The 21,074-nt window shown below is 39.7% G+C and overlaps 1 protein-coding gene across 2 annotated transcripts in view; it reads left to right on the top strand.

The window, feature by feature from the left end:
• LOC132419776 (OTU domain-containing protein 7A) overlaps positions 1-21,074 on the top strand; it is a 392,208-nt gene that overhangs the window by 213,784 nt on the left and 157,350 nt on the right. The window contains exons 3-4 of one of the 2 annotated variants that reach the window (XM_060003662.1): positions 2,271-2,365; positions 3,897-4,051. In XM_060003662.1, the coding sequence (XP_059859645.1) occupies positions 3,901-4,051 (151 nt within the window). In that variant the 5' untranslated portion in view covers positions 2,271-2,365; positions 3,897-3,900. Of the gene's footprint in view, positions 1-2,270; positions 2,366-2,463; positions 2,543-3,896; positions 4,052-21,074 lie in introns of those variants that run through there. The other variant, XM_060003661.1, reaches the window with a different exon arrangement.

A 21,074-nucleotide genomic window follows, 5' to 3' on the forward strand; every position in this document is an offset into this window, starting at 1 on the left:
AGGCCTCCACATCCATCTGCCCTGGACTCAGGGACTGGGGCACAGCCAGGAAGGAGGGTGCCTGTCATCCTGCCTGTGTCTGAACAGTGATACTCAGCAAGGTAGGGGCACACCGTGCCTCTGGTGCTCTCGGGAACGAGCACCTGCCTGTCTGCATCCATGCCTACACGTAATCAATTAGCAAACCTGCTGGTATTTCCAGCGGGACTGGGCGAGAGCAGTGAGAACACATGCATCCCCTCTATCATCCAGGCTAGCTCTTCAGTGCTTCCAGAGGCAGCAATTCGGTTCCTCAGTGGAGACCTGGGCAGGAGAGTGTTGTCCTTATCATCACCAGTTGGAGAATAGCTCACTTTTACTGAGCATGTGCTGTGGGCCGGTGTGTTTCACGCACTAACTCCTTCAAACTTTAGATCGGCTAAGAGGTACTATTATGATTTTAATCCACCAATGAGTAAACTTAAACAGTGTACCTGAGGCCACACAGGCAGTGGTGGTGGAGCCACTTTGGCACCGAGAGACTGATTCCAGGGCCAAGCCCCATCCCCAGACTGCACTGCGTCTCCTAAGGCAAAGCCACAGCGGGAACAGCTTGACACACCCCTGTCCCCAGGGCAGGAGGCAAGACCCTCAGAGAAGTTCTGTCCAAGGGCCAAGATATAGAGCTGGGTTATGGCCACCCAGGCCCTCACAGGGCTAGAATGGGCCCGGGTGCCTTGGCCATGCAAGGCAGGTCGAGGGGCCTAGCAGTGCTCTCTGGAGGGCTGGCATGGGGCAGTGGGGGTGAGGACGGCCAAGGTGGCCGGGAGCCCGTGTCCCCACTGGCCTGGCTCCTCCTGTGTCATCACAGCACGTGAATGTGTGGCCTCAGTGGCATTAGGTTTAAGAAATAAGTCTTCAAGGGGATGTGCACATTAGCCTCTTGCGCGCAAATGTTTGTACTTGAATGTGGCGAAAAGGTCATTTGAAGCCCACCCTTTAATTGCTGTCTGTGTGGAGGACAAGGCACAGAGGAGGAGGTGTGGGCATGAATCTGCATTGCAGCGTTGGTGAAAGCCGGTCTTGGTCCCAGGTTGGCAACCTGGTGTAAGTGTAGAAATGATTTAGGTTGAGTTATGCGCAACAGCCAACAGTTGGAAACAACCAAGGGTCCAGCTACAGATGAATGGCTAAACAAGGTGTGATCCATCCATATGGTGGATTATTATTCAGCCTTGTTGTGGCCTGCATTCTGTGACCTCCCAAAATTCATATTTTGAAGCCCTAACCCCCAATGTGATAGTATTAGGAGGTGGGGCCTGCAGGAGGTGATAGGGCTTAGGCGAAGTCATGAGGATGGAGCCCCCATGATACAGTTAGTGCCCTTTTGAGAAGATACCAGAGCTCTTGCTCACTCTGCCACGTGAGGACCCAGGGAGAAGGTGGCATCTACAAGCCAGGATGTGGGCTCCCACCAGACACCGGAGCTGCTGGCACCTTGATCTCGGACTTGCCAGCCTCCAGAACTGTGAGAAATCAATGTCCCTTGTTTGAGCCATCCGGTCTGTGGCATTTTGTGACAGCATCCTGAACTAAGATGAGCCTTAAAAAGGAAAGAAATCCCAACACCTATTACAACACAGATGCACCTTGAAGACACCATGCCAAGCAAAATAAACCAGTCACCGAAGGACGGATATTATGTGATTTACTGATAGGAGGCTCCTGAAGCCGTCAAATTCAGAAACAGAAAGTAGAGTGGTGGTTTCCAGGGGCTGGGGGAGGGGGGAAATGGGAGTTATTGTTTAATGTGGACAGAGTTTCTGTTGGGGAAGATGAAAAAGTTCTGAAGATGATGGTGGTGACGATGATGCACAATAATGCAGAATGTACTTAATACCACTGAACTGCACACTTCAAATGGTTAAAATGGTCAACTTCGTGTTATGTATGTGTTACAACAATAAAAACATGCAAGATTCAATGTATTGATGGGGTGCTTACTATTAAGGTTGAAAACAGCTCTGTAATGGGAAAGGGATCCTCACTGAAATATAAGTACTTGCTACAAGGAAGAAATTTGAGACACCACCCCCCTTGCAGAAGCCCCCAGACGTGGGCGGTGATGGCCACCCAGTAAGTAGGTGCCTGTAGGGCCCAGGAAGGCAGCGGGCTTGATGCAGGCAGTCAGCCGAGCCCCAGGTGCACCTCCTGTGACACGAAGCAAAGCCTCAGCCTCTGGCTGACTGTCAGGAGAGTAACATGCTCTTATCTTCTGCTTTGTCCCCCAGGTGGCAGTGACCAAAGAAGAGGCTCTCCTGGCCGAGGCCCCAGTACATGGAGAGAAGGAAGACAGCAATCTTCTAATTGGAGCCATATACATTAGGTCAAAGCATTTTCTTATTTTCGAGCCACACCAACTCAAAAATCACACCCCGGTCAGAGCCATGTGCAAGCTGGTGTAGTAACAGTGAATGTCTCTGAGGTCACAGGCCCCACTGTCTCATTCCTCCATCCTGGCACCTTCGACGAGCTTATTTCTCCAACTCTTACAAATGCTCAGGTGGGCTCAGAGAAGTTACACAGCATGACACAGCTCATCACAGGGGCAGAGCTGGGGCTGAGTTTAGGCCAGCATTTCTGGCTCTAAAGCAGCAGCAGTCGGCACAGACCTAGCCCTCTGAGCAGGGCCCATCCAAGTGCTTATCTTGAAAAAGGAACGGGACACTCATCAATAGCATGGGATTTAAACTCACCCCACGACATGTAAAGTTAATTACATATTCATTAGGATAACATTTTCCATCATCTTTACTCAGCAAACTTTCTGTGAAGGTCCAAATAGTAAATATGTTTAGTTTTTTAATTTTAATTTGATCTGTTTATTTTATTTATTTATTTATGGCCGCACTGCATGGCATGCTGGATCTTAGTTTCCCGACCAAGGATCAAACCCATGCCCTCTGCAGTGGAAGCGCAGATTCTTAACCACTGGACCTCCAGGGAAGTCCAGTATGTTTGGTTTCGTGGGCCTTGTGGTCTTCTCTGTTTTAACTGCTCGACTCAGCCACGTGCACAAGCGACCACAGACAGTACAACGAGTGGGCGTGGCTGGTTCCAATACAACTTTATTCACAAAGTCAAGTGGTGGACCAACCCCTTATTGAAGGAGACAGAGGGTGCATTTGTGCTTTATCAGGCATGTCTGTATTACCACTGGTGGCCCTGGTTCACTGGTGGGAGTCACCCTCACATGCTGTGTGCTGGTTGGTTTTCCCCAGCAGCCAGCTGGCACCGTCGGCCTGTGGTCAAGCTGCAGGGCACTGTTTTATCCCCCTACCTGGGATTATTCTGCCTAGGAAATCTGAGAGCTTTATGAATTTTGTTGGATTGTTGTGAGAATGACAACTCTTGGAAAGTTGGCGAACGGTTTGTCCTCTTCAGCAAGTGTAGTATTTCTGTCGACTCTGGATTGATGTGGAATCTTTCCTGAGAGCCAAGTGAGGGGGAGGGCTGAGGTGGGCACAGGGATGGGTCAGTGATAAAGGCATAGGTGGGATATAGTGGCAACACAATTACATTTGTGGAAGTGTTACACGTCTGCATAACTTGGAAGGGGATTAGAAATCTAGCGACTCCAAATGAATCTTAAGATCTGGTGTTTAATTTTTCTAGACCAACCTTTTCAATCGATAGTCACTGAAATAGACAGAACGCAAAGTAGGAAGCACTGAGCTGGGAATGCCCCCTCTCTCCTGTGGCAGCTACAAAGGGAAGACATTTGAGTCTGACTTTTATTATTTATTGTCACACATCAGGCAATCAGGCAATGTCCCACGTTGGCTCAAACATATGGCGCAGCAAGCAGAACTGGTTTCTTCTCTCCATCATGTTTGCCTCTCTGTTCTCTCCTGCAGATGGATGGTTTCTAGCCTGCTTCCAAACCCCACCTCAGCTGAGTGTTGGGCGGCCCTTCTACACGATCCTATGACTCTTGATATGGACGCAGTCCTGTCAGACTTTGTTCGGTCCACGGGGGCAGAACCTGGTCTGGCCAGAGACCTGCTGGAAGGTAGGCCTCCTCCAGCCCACCCCCCAACCCAGTGACAAAAGATAAGAAGGTTTCTCTTACCTGACGAGGGTGGTACTTAGACTCCTAAAAAAGCAAAAGAAGGTGTGGATGATGAAATCACTTTTGTTATTCTTGTCTTTCTTTGGGGAATGGAATAGATCACCCAACTCTACAGTAAAAGAGCAGAAGGCATTAGCTAAGCTTTGCTTTGCATTAAAGCTTACACATACCGAGTCAAAATCTACCAATACCTATTTTTTAAAGAAAAGATATTTAGTAAAGCAGAAATTAGAGAACATTCAAAAAAACACCTTTATTGGAGACCATAGCGTCTTATCTTTGTCTTAGCTGAGACAAAAATAATTTAGGCCAAAGTTTTTGGTGAAAAAACAACTAATAGCCAATAAAATAGTTGAAAATAATTCACAAGCAAGAAGGCAAATTCATCCTCAAGCTTTTAGAGTAGGTATCATTCACTACATGAAAAATGTGCATAGTCCATATTTAGAATGTTTTGAGATAGTTATTCAGCTATAATCATAATGAAATAAAAAGTAATGTTTAGTTTCAGTCTCTAAAATGGATTTACTTTGTGTATTTTTGAAATTTCTTTTTTCGTGGTGGGGTGAAGGGAAGAAGTGGGAAGAACCGATGACAGCTTCTTAGGAGAGTCCTGTGTGTGAAAGGGGAAAATTTTTAAACAATTAATCTTTGCTTCATATGTATAAATTCCTACTTGTGAAATTAGCAAATACTTGGTCAAGTCGTGTTAAGTCACAATGATTCCTTCATTCACTTAGGGAAAAATATGAATTACTGTAGATTTGTATGACTGGAGGTAACTATTCAATCCTATTGAAAATTAGCCGCTTATTGGGGGTTTCTGATTAAATGGCAGTAGTTTTTAAATTTCCCTGAACCTCCCAGAATTTCAAACAAACTCGAGGTTTACAATAAAATATGCTTAGAGAATATCTGTGATATATGTGAATCAAAGTGCTGTTCCAATGTCTCCCTGATAGCTTTCACTGCTTTTCTTAATTTCAGTGAGCAGTCATATGGAGAAGTAGGTTTACAGTGAGATTGGCAACAAGGGCTGGGGTCAAGTCCAGACTCAACATTTACTGGCTACGAGATGCAGAGCAAATTATTTCATTTCCCTTAAGCCTCAGTTTTTTTTTTTCTATACAGTGAGCCTAACCCACTTTCCAGGGCGATCGTAAACATTAGGAGTTGTGATGTAAATGCCCAGGTGGAGTGAGCAGCGTGTAGAGATGCTCAGACAGTAGCAGAAGATCTTGTCCGTGGTTGCCCTCTTTGCAACTGGTACTGACCTCGCTGCTGAGACCTGGTTAGGCTTCAATTGGAAGCAAGAGTTGTCAACTCTTTTCTTTTTTCTTTAATTTTATTTTTTAAGGGAAAATACAGGAAAATGACTTTTTGTGTACAGTTCTAAGAATTCGAGCATGTGTATAGATTTGTGTTATTATGACCGCTCTCAGAACACAGAGCTGTCGCATCACCCCCAAGTACCCCTCCTGCTCTCTTTAACGCTGTGCCTTCCCCAGCCCTGGGCACTGGCAACCCCTGCTCTGTTTTTTTATCACTTTGGCTTTGTCTCTTTCGAGAACTTTATATACATGGAGTCACGCAGAACCTAATCTTTTAAACGGGCTTCCTTTCACTCAGCATAATTATTTTGAGATTCATTTGAGCTGTTGTGCGTATCCAGAGTTTGTTCCTTTGTTCTACTGAGTGGTACCCATTGTAGAGATGGACCATGGACTGTTTAGCCATTCACCTGTAGGGAGCATTCAGTTGTTTCCAGTTTTTACAGTTAGACTAGAACTGCGATACACTTGAGAACAGGGGTTTTGTGAACACAGTTTTAATTTTTCTAGGGTAAACACAGGGGAGGGGTTGCTGGTTCACATGGTAAGTATATGTTTAACTTTAAAAGAAGTTGCCAGACTGTTTTCCAGAGTACAATACCGTTTTGCATTTCCACCAGAAACGTGTGAGAGTGCCAGCTGCTCCACATCCTCACCAGCTCTTGGCTTTTTAAAAAAAAAATTTAGCCATTGCAGTAGGTTTAGAATGGTATTTCCTCATCATTTTCATTATCATTTCCCTAGTGACTAATGATGCTGAGTTTTTTTCATGTTATAATTTTTCATCTATGTATTTTCCCTGGCAAAATATCTGTTCAAGCCTTTTTCCTATTTCTCAGCAAAATTAGGTTGCTATTTTTTTTATAGTTGAGTTTTGAGAGTTCATTATATATTCTGAGTATAAATCCTTTGTCAGATACTTGATTTGCAAATATTTTCTCCCAGTCTGTGCTTGACTTTTCACTCTCTTAGCAGTGCCCTTGGCAGAGCAGAAGTTTTTAATTTTGATCAAGTCCAATTTATCATTTTTTTTTCTTTTATGGATCATGCTTTGGATGACATGTCTAAGAACCTTTGCATAACCAGGTCATGAAGATTTTCTCCTGTGTGAACTCTTAAAAGTTTTATACTTTCATGTTTTCATTTAGATTTCTGACTCATCTTGAGTTGATTTTTGTATAATGTGTGAGATTTAGGGTAAGGTTCATTTTTATGCATATAGATGACCGGTTGTTCAAACCAGTTTTTGAAAAGCTTATCCTTTGTCTTTGAATTGCCTTTGCACATTTGTCACAAACCAACTGAGGGTATTTGTAGGAAACTATTTATTGATGCCGGTTCAGTTCCACTGATGGATATGTCCATTCCTTAGCCAATACTCCACCGTCTTGATTACCATAGCTTTGTAGTGAGTCTTAAAATCAGCATGATTCTTCCAATTTTATTCTTCTTTTTCAAAAGTGTTTCAAGTATCCTATTTTTTTGCCTCTCCATATAAACTTGAAGATTGGGTTACCTTTATCTATAAAGTTTCCTGCTGGAATTTTTATTGGAATTATGTTAAATCTATAAATCAATGCTAACTATGTTACGTCTTCCAACCCATGAAGTCAGTGTAGCTATATTTTCCATTTATTTAGGCCTTATTTCAGTGCTTTCATGAACATTTTGTAGTTTTTAGCATATCAGATCCTGTACGTATTTTGTAAGATCTATATCTAGGGAGGAATTGAACTTCTGTAGATGGTATTTTTTTTAAGTTTGGTTTCTAATTGTTCATTGCTCGTATATAATCAACATGCAATTGATTTTTCCATGGTGTCCTCATATCCTGCAATCTTACTAAACTCAATTATTTGTTCAAGAGTGTGTGTCTGTATTCCTTGAAATTTTCTATGTAGACAATTATGTTGTCTCCTTTCCAATGTGTATGCCTTTTATTTATATTTCTTACCTTACTCTTATTCTTCACTTATTCCTGTTTATTGCACTGGCTAAGACTTCCAGTTAGAGGTTGAATAAGAGTGGTGAAAGGGAACATCCTTGCCTTGTTCTTGATCTTAGAGGGAAAGCTTTCAGTCTTTCAGCTTTATATAGAATGGGTTTTTGTTGATGTTCTTTGTCAGGTGAAGGAAATACCTTTCTGGTCCTAGTTTGCTGAAAGTTTTATCATGAATAGTTGTTAAGTTTTTTCCAAATGCATCTTCTACATCAGCTGATATGATTGAGTTGTTTCTATTCTTTAAACTGCTAATGTAATGTATTGCGTTGATTGCCTTCTAATAGTAAACCAGCCTTTCAGCCATTATTTCTTTAAAGATTCTTTCTGCTGCACATTTTTCTCCTCTCTTAATGGGACTTGGATGATATAAAGGTTAGACCTTTTGTTATTGTCTTACAGGTCCCTACAGTTCTACACAATTTGTTTTCCAGTCATTTCTCCGTCAATTTTTCAGATTGGATAACTTCTGTTAATCTACTTATAAATTTACTGAACCCCCTGTCATCTCCATTCTGTTACTGAGCCCATCCAATGACTTTTTATTTTAGTTGTTGAATTTTTTCATTTCTAACATATCCACTTGATTCTTCTTTATATCTTCTGTTTCTTTGCTGAGACTTTCTGTATTTTTCAAGAGTGTTTGCTCTCTCTTACTGGTTAGAAAATATAATAACTGCTTTAAAGTCTTGGTCAGATAATTTCAATATCTATGGCATCCCAGCATTGCTATTGAGATTTCTCTGGGTTTTTTGGTATAGTGAGTAAATTTCTATTGTATCCTAGATATTTTGAATATTATGTTTTGAGACTTTGGTTGTTTTTTAAATCTTATGGCAGATATTGTTATTTTTGTTTTAGGAAGTAATTAACCCAGTAGGGTTCAGACCACAAGTCCTCAGTTCCCCAAGACTTCTGTGGATCGTGGTTTCGACTTCAAGTCTTTGAGAAGTGCTGTTGGATCTGTCTGGTGTATGTACCACCTACTGGCCAGTCTGGGACTTAGGCAAGTCGTCTGTCCCATATTTTACTGCTCCAAGTCTCTGGAGTCTATTTAGGGTCAGATCCATACATGTGCAGTTCAGGGGTAAGCCCAAGAGTTCATAAACAACTTTAAGGGGTTGCTTTCCCAAGCTCCTGCCTTACCATAATTGCCTCGATAGTTCTGCGTCCCTGGGACTCTGCTCTCCAGCCCTTCAGCCAGCACCCTGAGGCTGTGTGTGCCCCGCACTCCTGCACACTTGATTTGACTGCACCCACCTCAGATCTGAGCAGAGGCCAGAGAGAGAGCAACAGCAGTGGGGCTCGCCACACCCGCTGGGATCCACAGCTCCTCTGATTAGAGAGGAAGGTTCTCTGCCTTCCTGTTCTGATTTCCTGCCATCTCCCATTGCTGCCACAGGATTGCTTGAGGTCTGGGGCACAAGAGAACTGAGGAAAAAAATTTAAGAAAAAAAAGATAAATAAGGGACTTCTACACTCTCTCTGAACATTGTAGACCCCCTTCCTGCTTCTTGAGCCAGAGGAGAGGTCTCCTCTTGGAACCAATGCCCACTTCTGAGTTCTGGGCTGCACTGAGTTCACGTCAGAGAGACTGGAAATAAAAAGTGATAAACTCACCACCAGTTCTGTGGTCTTCTTCCTCAGTCTGCCTGCTCTCATTACTTCTCTGAATAATGAAGTAATAGGTGAAGTAATAATGAAGTAATAGTAGCAGGTGAATAGATGCTTTCAGTAGGAGAGACGCAGTGGGGTGTCCTTCCTTCATATACCCTGGAACCTGTCTTCTGTTTTTACAAGTGGGAAGGCCATGTTTACCTACGTATGGTGGGTTCTTTAAATTGTCAAAGGTATTTGGGTCAAGATTTTTCTAAAAGTCAGTGTTTCAAAGAACAAACTATTTTCATTGTGAGGTCTCAGATCTTTCTAAGGGTAAAAAAATTTCAGTGATGGCAGAAGCTGGGTGAAAGGTACATGGACCCTCTCTGTAGTGTTTTTTAAACTATTTGTGTGTTTTTATGGAAGCAACCTAAATGTCCATCGACAGATGAACAGATAAAGAAGACGTGGTATATATATACACACAATAGAATACTACTCAATTATTCATATAAAAAAGAATGAAATAATGCCATTTGCAGCAACATGGATGGACCTAGAAATTATCATACTGAGTGAAGTAAGCCAGACAGAGAAAGACAATTATCATATGATATCACTTACATGTGGAATCTTAAAAAATGATACAGATGAACTTATTTACAAAACAGAAAAAGACCCGCAGACATGGAAAACAAACTTACAGTTACCAAAGGGGAAAGGTGGGAGGGGATAAATTAGGAGTTTGGGATTAACAGATACACACTACTATACATAAAACAGATAACCAACGAGGATCTACTGTATAGTACAGGGAACTATACTCAATATTTTGTAATAACCTATAAGGGAAAAGAGTCTGAAAAAATGTATATATACCTACACATATATGTGTGTGTGTATGTATAACTGAATCACTTTGCTATACATCTGAAACTAACACAACATTGTAAAACAACTATACTTCAATTTTTAAAAAGAGTAAAGTAAAAAAAAATTGTGTTTTTAATTAATTAATTTTTTTAAAAAATAAAAAGTTAAAAACACACAGTGATGGGAATCACAGTACAGCAGAGGAAGGCCAATGAGAAGAAAGAGTAGCAGAGGCTGATAGAAATCTGGCAAAAAAGGCAGGATAGGGACAACGGGATAAGCAGAGACAAAGGCAGAGGAAGTGAACAACAATCAGCCTCTGGGTGAAAGGGTGTGTCCTTACCTGGCCGCGGGCTTCCCTTTGCCAGTTGGTCAAGTGGTCCTTCTGAAACAAAGGTCAGGTTGGGTGACTTTGTTTCCCAGATTCCTCTGATATCCCCTCTACCTGCAGAATAAACTCCTTCACAAGCCACTCAGGTCCCTTCAGCATCCAGCCCTGCTCCATCCCTTCTACCTCATCTCCCACTGCATCCCTTCACCATCCTTCTCCCCAGACACACCATACACCTCTGTGCTTGTGTTTAAGCTCATGTCTAGTGCTGCCCACTCCCCCGCACACACACTCTGTCTCACTCTTTATTCTACTCCTCTTCCAAGTTAGACCACAAGCTCCATGACAGCAAGGACCCTTCCAGGTTTTGCCCACTTTGTCCCCCCACCATTGGCACATGCTAGCCCCTCAATAGTGTGATCTGGCTGCTGGGAAGCAGGAACAAGCAACCAGAAGGAAATCCTCATGTGCATGGAGACAAACAATAAACAGCATAAATGAGTTAGATGGTATTTTAATGGTTAATGCCATGACGAAACCCGTATAAGGGGAGCAGGTATTGGGTGTGGGTATGGGTGCAATTTTAAGTTAAGGTTGTCAGAGAAGGCCTCACTAAAAAAAATGGAATCTGAACAAAGATTTGAGGTATGAGAGAGTGGATACCCGGGAAAGAAGTTTCTAGGAACAGTTGGAATGAGTTGGTCATTCCTTGCCATTCCTCAGAACTTTGTAGACTTCTATTACAACAGATATTTGGTTGTGTCTTATTTGATAATTGATCACATACTTTTTTTCCTCATTAAATTAGAAGTTCTTTGGAAAATAATCTGAAAAAGAAAAAATACATATATACATATATGTGTGTGTATGTACGTATAACTGAATCACTTTGCTATACATTTGAAATTAACACAACATTGTAAATTAACTATACTTCAGTTTTTTAAAAAAGATAATAATGGAACCAATCTAAAGGGAGTTTTCCTGATTAAATTAAAGGGATATATAAAATATAAAGAAAAAGAAGTTCTTAAAAACAAGGGCAGTAGCATTGATGACAGTAGTTAGCATTTATGAGGCATTGTTCTATATCAGACACTAGGCTCTTTAAATGTGATGTCTTATTTAATCCTTGCGACACATTAACAAAGTCTTAGCTTTCCCATTGTAGGCAAGAAAACCGAGGCCAAGAAAATTCCTTGAATTTACAGTCAGGACGTAGCAGAACCACATGTGAATCCACTTGTGACACTAAATACCAGGTTTTTTCCTGCAAAACCGGATCACCTACCATTGATTCCTGTACCCTCTGTGTCCTTGTAGAGTATAGCAGCATTTCGCATGCTATGTCCATTCGGAAGAATTTTAATGAATCACTGGAGGAATGTTTGAGTAACCCATTTTATGATGTGACTAATTAACTTTTCAAATAAAATACCACTTCAAGAGACCACAAAGACTCTTCAAAAACTAGAACTAATAGCTAACATTCATGTGCCAGGCACTGTCTGGCCACTTGACATATATTAAAAGTTGGTTAAAAAGATTTTCGAGTGGGAGGCCAAACACGTGGGTTCTTGAAGTGTCAGTTCCCTACTTAAAGAGAAAGCGACTCTTACACTTTTACAATAACTGTGAATTTCAGGCCTTGCAGCTTTACCAAGATATTCTTTCCATGCCTCGCTTATGTTGCTATCCACGGGGGACAAATATCCTTGAGCAAAGAAACCAGGCTGCATTTAGAAAAAACATTAACTGGAAATTAACATCTCACCTGTCCCTAGTCTAATTTTTCAGAATCTTTGTGGAATTTTCAAAATTAAGGACCATGGTGACAAGTGAGTTAAATTGTATTCTCAAAACTATATATGCACGTAGGGAAGCTGTCCACGTATTTTAAAATGCATGTATGTTTACCAGTTGAGTTGGTAACTTGATAACCAAAGTTTCTAAAGTTGTTTATGAGGAAATATACCCTTTTCCAGTACTGGGTTCCTTGGGTTTGAAGTATATTTAGTTTGGAAATATGCAAATGGTGGTCCAGCTCGTATGGAGAGGCAACTCCCAATCACTTGCCAGTCATATTGACAGGTAATTCCATTAACCTTTACGTTTGGCCTTTGAAAATGTTCCTATGATACAGGGACAGCAGCTGCTGGCTTGGATAAATGCAGTAATGCTCCAAAGCATACACCCAAGAAATGGGGGAGAGATGGAGGCAACTCAGGGGAGCATGTGTTTAGCAGAAGTCTCTCCTTAGCCTGACAGCTGATCATCCACTCCCAGCAAACCCACAAGGCTGCCATGGAACATTTCACAGGTGGGAGGAGCCCAAAGGCCCTCTGCCTGGAGCCTGGCCAGTCGCCGTGGCTGACCCAGGATGCTTTGGCTCCAAGAGCCACACTAACTTATTAAACACCCAGGAAACCAAAGTGGGTGCCAGAATGGTCACACTTTTAATTACAGTGAGAAATAAAAGTGTCCCAAGGCCAGATTCACCACATGTTTTACCCAGAGCATCCTTTCTCTGCAGTCAAGCTAGATCTGAAGCCCAGTCTTGAACACACATCACCTAATTTACCAGGAGAATTCACTGCTCTAACTTTTTTCAAATTTGCATGATTAGAGGGCTGCTGTGAGCAAGTCCCACGTCCCTGAGTGGGAAGAAAAAAGCAGCCTGGTGACTGTGAATCCTGAGTGGGAATTAGAGGAGAAGGTCGGATGGCCTCTGGCCAGAGCTGGGATTACTTTTGAATCTAGAAATGATTACTGAAATGAAACCACAGGTTCCTCCCCCTACTGTCCTGTCCCCAGATTAGTCGTATTTGAAATAACCAAAAAAAAAAGTCCTCTCCAGGATCCAATTTCCAAGACACCTCCTCTGGCATGGTCCCATTCAGGAGGAAACATTTTCTCCTTAGACGGGTGAGTGTATTTAAATACTTGTGAAAACAAACTGAGACCATTAGGACTATGTGTGGTAGTTCTGTTCTGGCACGCTAATCAATTAAGTAGATCCCTCGTTTCCTTTCCCTTAGGGAAGATTGTAACCCCAGGTACCATCACTGGCTGCTTGAAATTAAATGCTTCCTCTCTGGAAAGCCAACCACATCCATTTCGGTCTTTCTGGAGGATGTCTCCACCTGAGCTACCCACCTTTTTGTGTTCTTCTACCTTGCTCCCCTGATAGGCATGTTCCTCCAGGGCTCCTAGTCCTGTGTACTCAGTAACGCAGACTAAATGGAATTTCATTGAAGAGGCATCCCCAGCAGCTTGTGGGTGGACTTCTTAATGGAGTATGTGATGCAGTTAGTAGGATCTGTGTCCCTTTAACCCCCTCCAAGTGTCTTCACTGCCACTCTCCCAGCCTCTTCCTGCCCCCTAGTCAAGCAGCTCACTGCTCAATACCTGATGATATTAAAGAATTATTGTCAGTTAGTTTTAGGTGTGATATTGTTACTGAGGTTATGCTAAGAAATATACACACACTGAAATAGTGATGGATGAAATGATATCACTCTGGGATTTGGGAGGTGGGGGAATGGGTGAGATTAGAAATGAAACAAGATCAGCCATGAGCTGATTATTTATTAAAACTGGGTGATGGATGCACAAGTGTTCATAATAATCTTCTGTATATCTCTGGATGCTTATACAACTTTCCATAACAATAGTTTAAAAACAGCATCAGGAAACTTTTGCTTCCAGCCAAGATGGAGCATTAGGAAATGGGCTTACCCTCATGCTTGAGAAAAGAGAAGAGAGCAGTGTGTAAGAAACAAGCCACTGAACTATAGACAATGAAGGACAGTTATCCCTGAAAGATGGGAAGCATACAAGGGTAGTCCTGTGGTTGCCGAGCTCATGGCCTTGAGAGTGTTTCCAGGATGTGGTGTGGAGAGAAGGATCCGAGATGGAGCCCAGCAGACTGCCTGTCATGAGTCAGAGCTGAGAGTCGGGGAGTGAAGGAGATCAGAGCAGAGAGGAGAGAGATGCACAGGAAGAACGCCAGCGATGTACCAAGGGTTTGCCTCTGCTACTTGGCATGTGTGTAAGGAAGTTATGTGCAGCTGGGGAAAGAACCAACTAAGATTAGAGGGAACAGTGCCCACCAGCAACACAGAGCTAAGTACAGTGTCTGTGCCCACCCATCAAATAGCAAAAGCACCAAGTGTGATTTCTAGAAGGGTGTTGCCTCAGTAATGGCAAATAATTAACCCTGGAATAAAAACTGCCCTGGTCACACCTAAAACCATAGAAGCAAGACCCAAAAGGATTAAATTGTTTCCAAGAAATGTAACTACATTCCAGAACACAGCTGAGTAATAGTGATTGGAATATAAACTCGTCCAGCACCAAACAATATAAAATTCACATTGTCATCCAATCAAAAGTTAGCAGCAATGCAAAGATGTGGGAAAGTATGACCCATAATGAGGAGAAATTATTCAATCAAAACCAACCTAGAACTGACATAGATGGTAGTATTATCAGACAAGGACATTAAGAGTTATTAAAAGTTGTAAAAACAGCAGAGTTGAATAAATTGTATTCTGTATGTTCAAAAATCTAAGTAAGGATGTAGAAGATATTTTTAAAGACCCACATCAAACTTCCAGATATGAAAACTACATGAGTTTAAAAATTAACTCAATGGGATTAAGAGCAGATTGAATATTACAGAAAAACAAAGATTAATAAACATAGAAGCATAACAATAGAAACTATCCAAAATGAGACAGAGAAAATAAAATTACAGAAATTTAAAACATGTCAGTGAGTTGTGGAAGAAGTGCAGTTAACCTAAAATATGTGTAATTGAAATTCCTGAACAGGGGCGTGAGGGACAGAAAAAAATAACTGAAGAAATGAGCAGTACGTAGGAGAAATTTCTATCACTAACCTTGTTAGAAAAAAAGGAAGGCCTCAAATCAATGACCTCAGTTTCCACCTTAAAAACTAGAAAAAGAAGAGCAAATTAAACCCAAAGTAAGCAGAAGCAATGAAACAATAAATATCAGAAGTAATGAAACAGAACAGAGAAAAATAATAGACAACTCAATGAACTCAAGAGTAAATTCATTGAGATCAATAAAACTGATAAACCTCTAGCCAGATAATCAGGGGAAAAGAAGATAAATTAACAATATAAAGAATGAGAAATTACCTTAGTACAGATTGTATAGACACTAAAAGTATTATAAGGGAATATTATGGACAAGTTTATATTAATAATTACAACAACTTAGATGAACTTGACAAATTCCTTGAAAGGTGCAAACTACCAAAGCCGATGCAAGAAAAAGTAAATAACCTGGATATCTCTCTATCTCTTAAAGTGATTTAAGTTGGAGTTAAAAGCCTTCACTCAAAGAAAGCTGCAGGCACAGACACTTCACTGGTAAATTCTACCACACACAGAAGAAATTATAGCAGTTTTACACAAACTCTTCCAGAAAATCAAAGAAGAGCTATACTTCCCAATCGATGCTGTGAGGCCGTAGTACCTAATACAAAACCAAACGGTCCAGAGCAGATGTTCCTCATGAAGATCAATATGAAAACGCTAAACAAATTTTTAGCAAGTGGAATTCAGTAATATATAAAAAGTATAATACATCATGACCAAGTGGGTTTTATCCCAAGAAAGCAAAACTAATTTAACATTCAAAAATCAATCAATGTAATTTACCATATTGACAAACCAAAACACAGAAAACTGTATGATCACCTCAATAAGAATGTAAAGAGTCTGACAAAATCCAACATTCATTCCTGATTTAAAAAATAAATAAAAACTCTCAGAAAACTAGGAATAGAAGGGTACTTTCTCAATCTAATGTAGAGCATTTACAGAACAAACAAATAAGCAAACAAAAAGCCCTACAGCTACCAAGATACTTACTGGTGAAAGAAAGAATGCTTTCGCGCTAAGACCAGGAACAAGACAAGGATGCCAACCCTCACCACTGTATACATCATTTCCCTGGAGATTCTAGCCAGTGTAGTCAAGCAAGAAAATATAATTTCAAAAACCATCCAGATTGAAAAGAGTAAGCTATCTCTAGTCACAGAAGGCATAATGACCTATGTATAAGATCCAGTGGAATTTACAAAAAGTTATTGGAACCAATAAGTGAGTTCAGCAGTGTTACAGGATACAAGATTAATATGCAGATGTCAATTCCATTTCTATATATCTGCAATGAATAATGGAAATTGAAATTTCAAAATATAACTTTTTCAATAGCATCAAAAGATATGAAATACTAGGGATAAATCTGACAACAGTGTGTAAGACCTATACACTGAAACTACAATGCATTGCTTAGAGAATTAAAGACCTAAATGAAAGGAGGGTTGTTGCACATCCATGACACCTCAATATTGTTGAGATGTCATTCTCCCCAAATTGATCTTTAAGCTCAACACAATTCCAGTCAAAATCTCAGCAGGCATTTTCTTGTAAAAATTGACAAGCTACTTTAATATTCAAAGAGAAATGCAAAAACCTAGAATAAACAAAAGAACTTTGAAAAATTAGAGCAAAGTTGCAGGCTAACAATATCTGTTATTAAGAATCATTATGGGGCTTCCCTGGTGGCGCAGTGGTTGAGAGTCCGCCTGCCGATGCAGGGGACACGGGTTCATGCCCCGGTCCGGGAAGATCCCACATGCCGCAGAGCGGCTGGACCAGTGAGCCATGGCCGCTGAGCCTGCGCGTCCGGAGCCTGTGCTCCGCAACGGGAGAGGCCACAACAGTGAGAGGCCTGCGTACCGCAAAAAAAAAAAAAGAATCATTATGAAGGTCCATAATCCAAAGAGTGTGGAATTGGCATACAGATAGAGAAATAGATCAATGAAACATTGGTAAGTCAAGAAATAGCTCATATATATTGACTCCTGAAATCCAGTAAAGAAACGAAGGCAATTCAGTGCAGAAAAAATAATCTTTTCAATAAATGACGGTGAAATAATTGGATATTCATGTACCAAAAAACCCACTTTGAGCTATACCTCACGCATATACAAAAATTACCTCAAAATGGATGATAGACCTAAATGTAACACCTAAAACTCAAAAATATTTTAGAAAAAAGCATAGGAGAAAATCTTAATGGCCTTAGGTTAGGCAAAGTTTTTTTTCCAGCTTTATTGAGATCTAATTGAAAAATAAAATTGCAAGATATTTAAAGTGCACACATGATAATTTGATATACGTATACACTGTGAAAGGATTTCCTTACCAAGTTAATTAACACATCCATCAACTGTTTGCCTTTTTCCTTTTTTTGTAAGAAAATTTAAGCTCTACCCTCTTAGCAAATTTCAGTTATACAATACAGTGTTATCAACTATAGGAACCACATAATACATTAACCCCTCAGACCTTTTTCATCTTATAACAGAAAGTTTGTACCCTTTTACCAACCTCTCCCCATTTCCCCCACCTCCCAACCCCATGAAAACCACTTCTCTACTTTCCGTTTCTATGAGTTCAAATTTTTTTTTAAGATTCCACATATAAGTGAGATCATACATTATTTGTCTTTGTCTGGCTTATATCACTTAGCATAATGCCCTCCAGGTTCATCCATGCTGTTGCAAATGACAGGATTTCCTCCATTTTTAAGGCTGAATAATATTCTATTGTGTATATATATTTTCTTTATCCTTTCATCCATCAGTGGACATTTATGTTGTTTCCATATCTTGGCTATTGTGAATAATGCTGCAATGAACATGGGAGTACAGGTGTCTCTTGGAGATAATGATTTTGTCTCCATAGGATAAATACTCAGGAATGGGATTGCCGGATCCCATTGAACTGCCGGATATGGTAGTTCAATTTTTAATTTTTTGAGGAACCTCCATACTGTTTTCCATAGTGACTATACTAATTTACATTCCCACCAACAGCTCACAAGTGTTCTCTTTTTTCCATATCCTTGCCAGCATTTGTTATCTCTTGTCTTTTTTAAAATAGACATCCTAACAGGTGTGAGGTGATATCTCATCATGATTTTGATTTGCATTTCCCTGATGATTAGTGATGTCAAGCACCTTTTCGTATATTTGTTGGCCATTTGTATGTCTTCTTTGGAAAAATGTCTATTCAGGCCCTTTGTACATTTTTTAATTGGATTATTTGGGGGATTTGCTCCTGAGTTATAGGAGTTCTTTGTATATTTTGAATATTAACTCCTTATCAGATATGCAGTTTACAAATATTTTCTCCCATTCCAATAGGTTGCTTTTTTATTTTGCTGATGGTTTCCTTTGCTGTGCAAATGTTTTTTAGTTTGATGTAGTCCCACTTGTTTATTTTTTATTTTCATGCCAAATCTAAAAATCGTTGCCAAGACAAATGTCAAAGATCCAACTCTCTAATTTTCTCCTGAGAGGTCTTAGGTTCCAGTCTTAAATCCATTCCAGTTGATTTTTGTATATGGTGTAAGATAGTGGTCCAGTTTCATACTTTTGCATGTGGCTGTCCAGTTTTCACAACACTATTTATTGAAGAAACTATTCTTTCCCCATTGTGTATTCTTGGCACCCCTGTTGAAATTAGTTGACCTTATACAATGCAGGTTTAGTTCTGGGCTCTCTATTCTGTTCCATTGACCTATGTGTATGCATTTATGCCAGCACCATACTGTTTTTAATACTGTCATTTTGTAATATAGTTTGAAATCAGAAAGTGGGATGCCTCTAGCTTTGTTCTTTCTCAGGATTGCTTTGGCTATTCAGGATCTTTTGTGATTCCATACACATTTTAGGATTTTTTTCTACTTCTGTAGAAAATACCTTTGTAATTTTGATAGGGATGGCATTGAATCTATAAATGGCTTTGGGTAGTATAGACATTTTAAGAATATTAATTCTCCCAACTTAATGGAATCTCTTTCCATTTATTTGTGACTTCTACAGTTTCTTTCATCAAATTCTTATAGTTTTAAGTGTACAGATCTTTCACTTCTGTGGTTAAATTTATTCCTAAATAAATGCTATTGTAATTTTCCTTTCTGATGATTTGTTGTTGGTGTATAGAAATGCAAATGATTTTGTATATTAATTTTGTATCCTGAAAATTTACTCAATTTGTTTATTAGGTCCAACAGCATTTTGGTGCAATCTTTATAAATATAATATTTTTTATACATAAGATCACGTCATCTGCAAATAGAGACAATTTTGCTTCTTCCTTCTGATTTTGATGCCTTTTATTTCTCTTTCTTGTCTAATTGCCCTTGCTAGGACATCCAGTACTATGCAGAATAAAAGTGGTGAAAGTGGGCATCCTTGTCTTGTTCCTGATCTTAGAGGAAAATCTTTCAGCTTTTCACCATTGAGTATGATGTTAGCTGTGGGCTTGCCCTATGTGGCCTTTATTATGTTGAGGTATGTTTCCTTTATACCAATTTTGTTGAGAGTTTGTATCATGAAATGAAGTTAACTCTGTCAAATGCTTTTTCTGCATCTATTGAGATGATCCATTGGTGATATAGATATCCATGTTATGATATTTATTCTCCATTGCATCAATGTGATGTATCACATTGATTGACTTGTGGGTGTTGAAACATCTTTGCATCCCTGGAATAAATCCCACTTGATCATGGTGTATGATCCTTTTAATGTATTATTGAATTCAATTTTCTAGTATTTTGTTGAGGAATTTTGCATCTATGTTTATCAGGGATATTGGTCAAAAATATTCTTTTCTTGTAGTGTCCTTGTCTGGCTTTGGTATCAGGGTAATGCTGGCCTGATAAAAGGATTTTGAAAGTGTTCCTTCTCTTCTGTTTTTTTTGGAAGAGTTTGAGAAGGATTGGCATTAGTTCTGCTTTAAATGTTTGCTAGAATTCATGAGTGAGGCCATCTAGTCTTGGACTTTTCTTTGTTGGGAGGTTTTTGATTATTGATTCAGTCTCATTGCTAGTAATTAGTCTGTTCAGGTTCTCTATTTCTTCATGATTGAGTCTTGATAAGTTTTGTTTCTAGGAATTTTTCCATTTCTTCTAGGTTGTCCAATTTGTTGGCATATAATTTTTCATAGCAGCCTCTTATGATCCTTTGCATTTCTGTGGTCTCAGTTGTAATGTGTCCTCTTTAACTTATAATTTTATTTATTTGAGTCTTCTCTTTCTTAAGTCTAGCTAAAGATTTCTCTGTTTTGTTTATCTTTTTAAAAAACAGCTCTAAATTACCTTTATTTTTTTCTATTGTTTTTCTGGTTTCTATTTTATTTATTTCCACTCTGATATTTGTTATTTCTTTCCTTCTACTATGGGCTTACTTTTAGTCCTTTTTAGTTCCTTGAGGTGTAGAGTTAGGTTATTTAATTGAGATCTTTCTTTTTTCTTAATTTAAGCATTTATCGTTAAAAAGGTCCCTCATAGAACTGCTTTTACAGCAAATCATAAGTTTTGGTGTGTTGTGTTTCCATTTTCATTTGTTTCAAGATTTTCTTTATTTCTCTTTTGATTTCTTCTTTGACTCATTGGTTGTTCAGGAACATGTTTTTAAATCTCCACATATTTGTGAATTTTCCAGTTTTCTTGTAATTGATTTCTAGTTTCATACCAATGTGGTCACAAATGATACGTAGCATGATTTCAGTCTTTTTTAATTTTTTAAGACTTCTTTTGTGGCCTAACGTATGATCTGTCCTGGAGAATGTTCCATGTGCACTTGAGAAGAATGTGTGATCTGTTGCTGTTGGATGGGATGTTCTGTGTATGTCTGTTAGGCTTATGTGTTCTAAAGTATGTTTAAATCCAGATGTTCCTTTATTGTTTTTTATCTAGATGATTTATCCATTGTTAA

The sequence above is a fragment of the Delphinus delphis genome, chromosome 2 (assembly GCF_949987515.2).
Source record: "Delphinus delphis chromosome 2, mDelDel1.2, whole genome shotgun sequence".
NCBI lineage: Eukaryota > Metazoa > Chordata > Mammalia > Artiodactyla > Delphinidae > Delphinus > Delphinus delphis.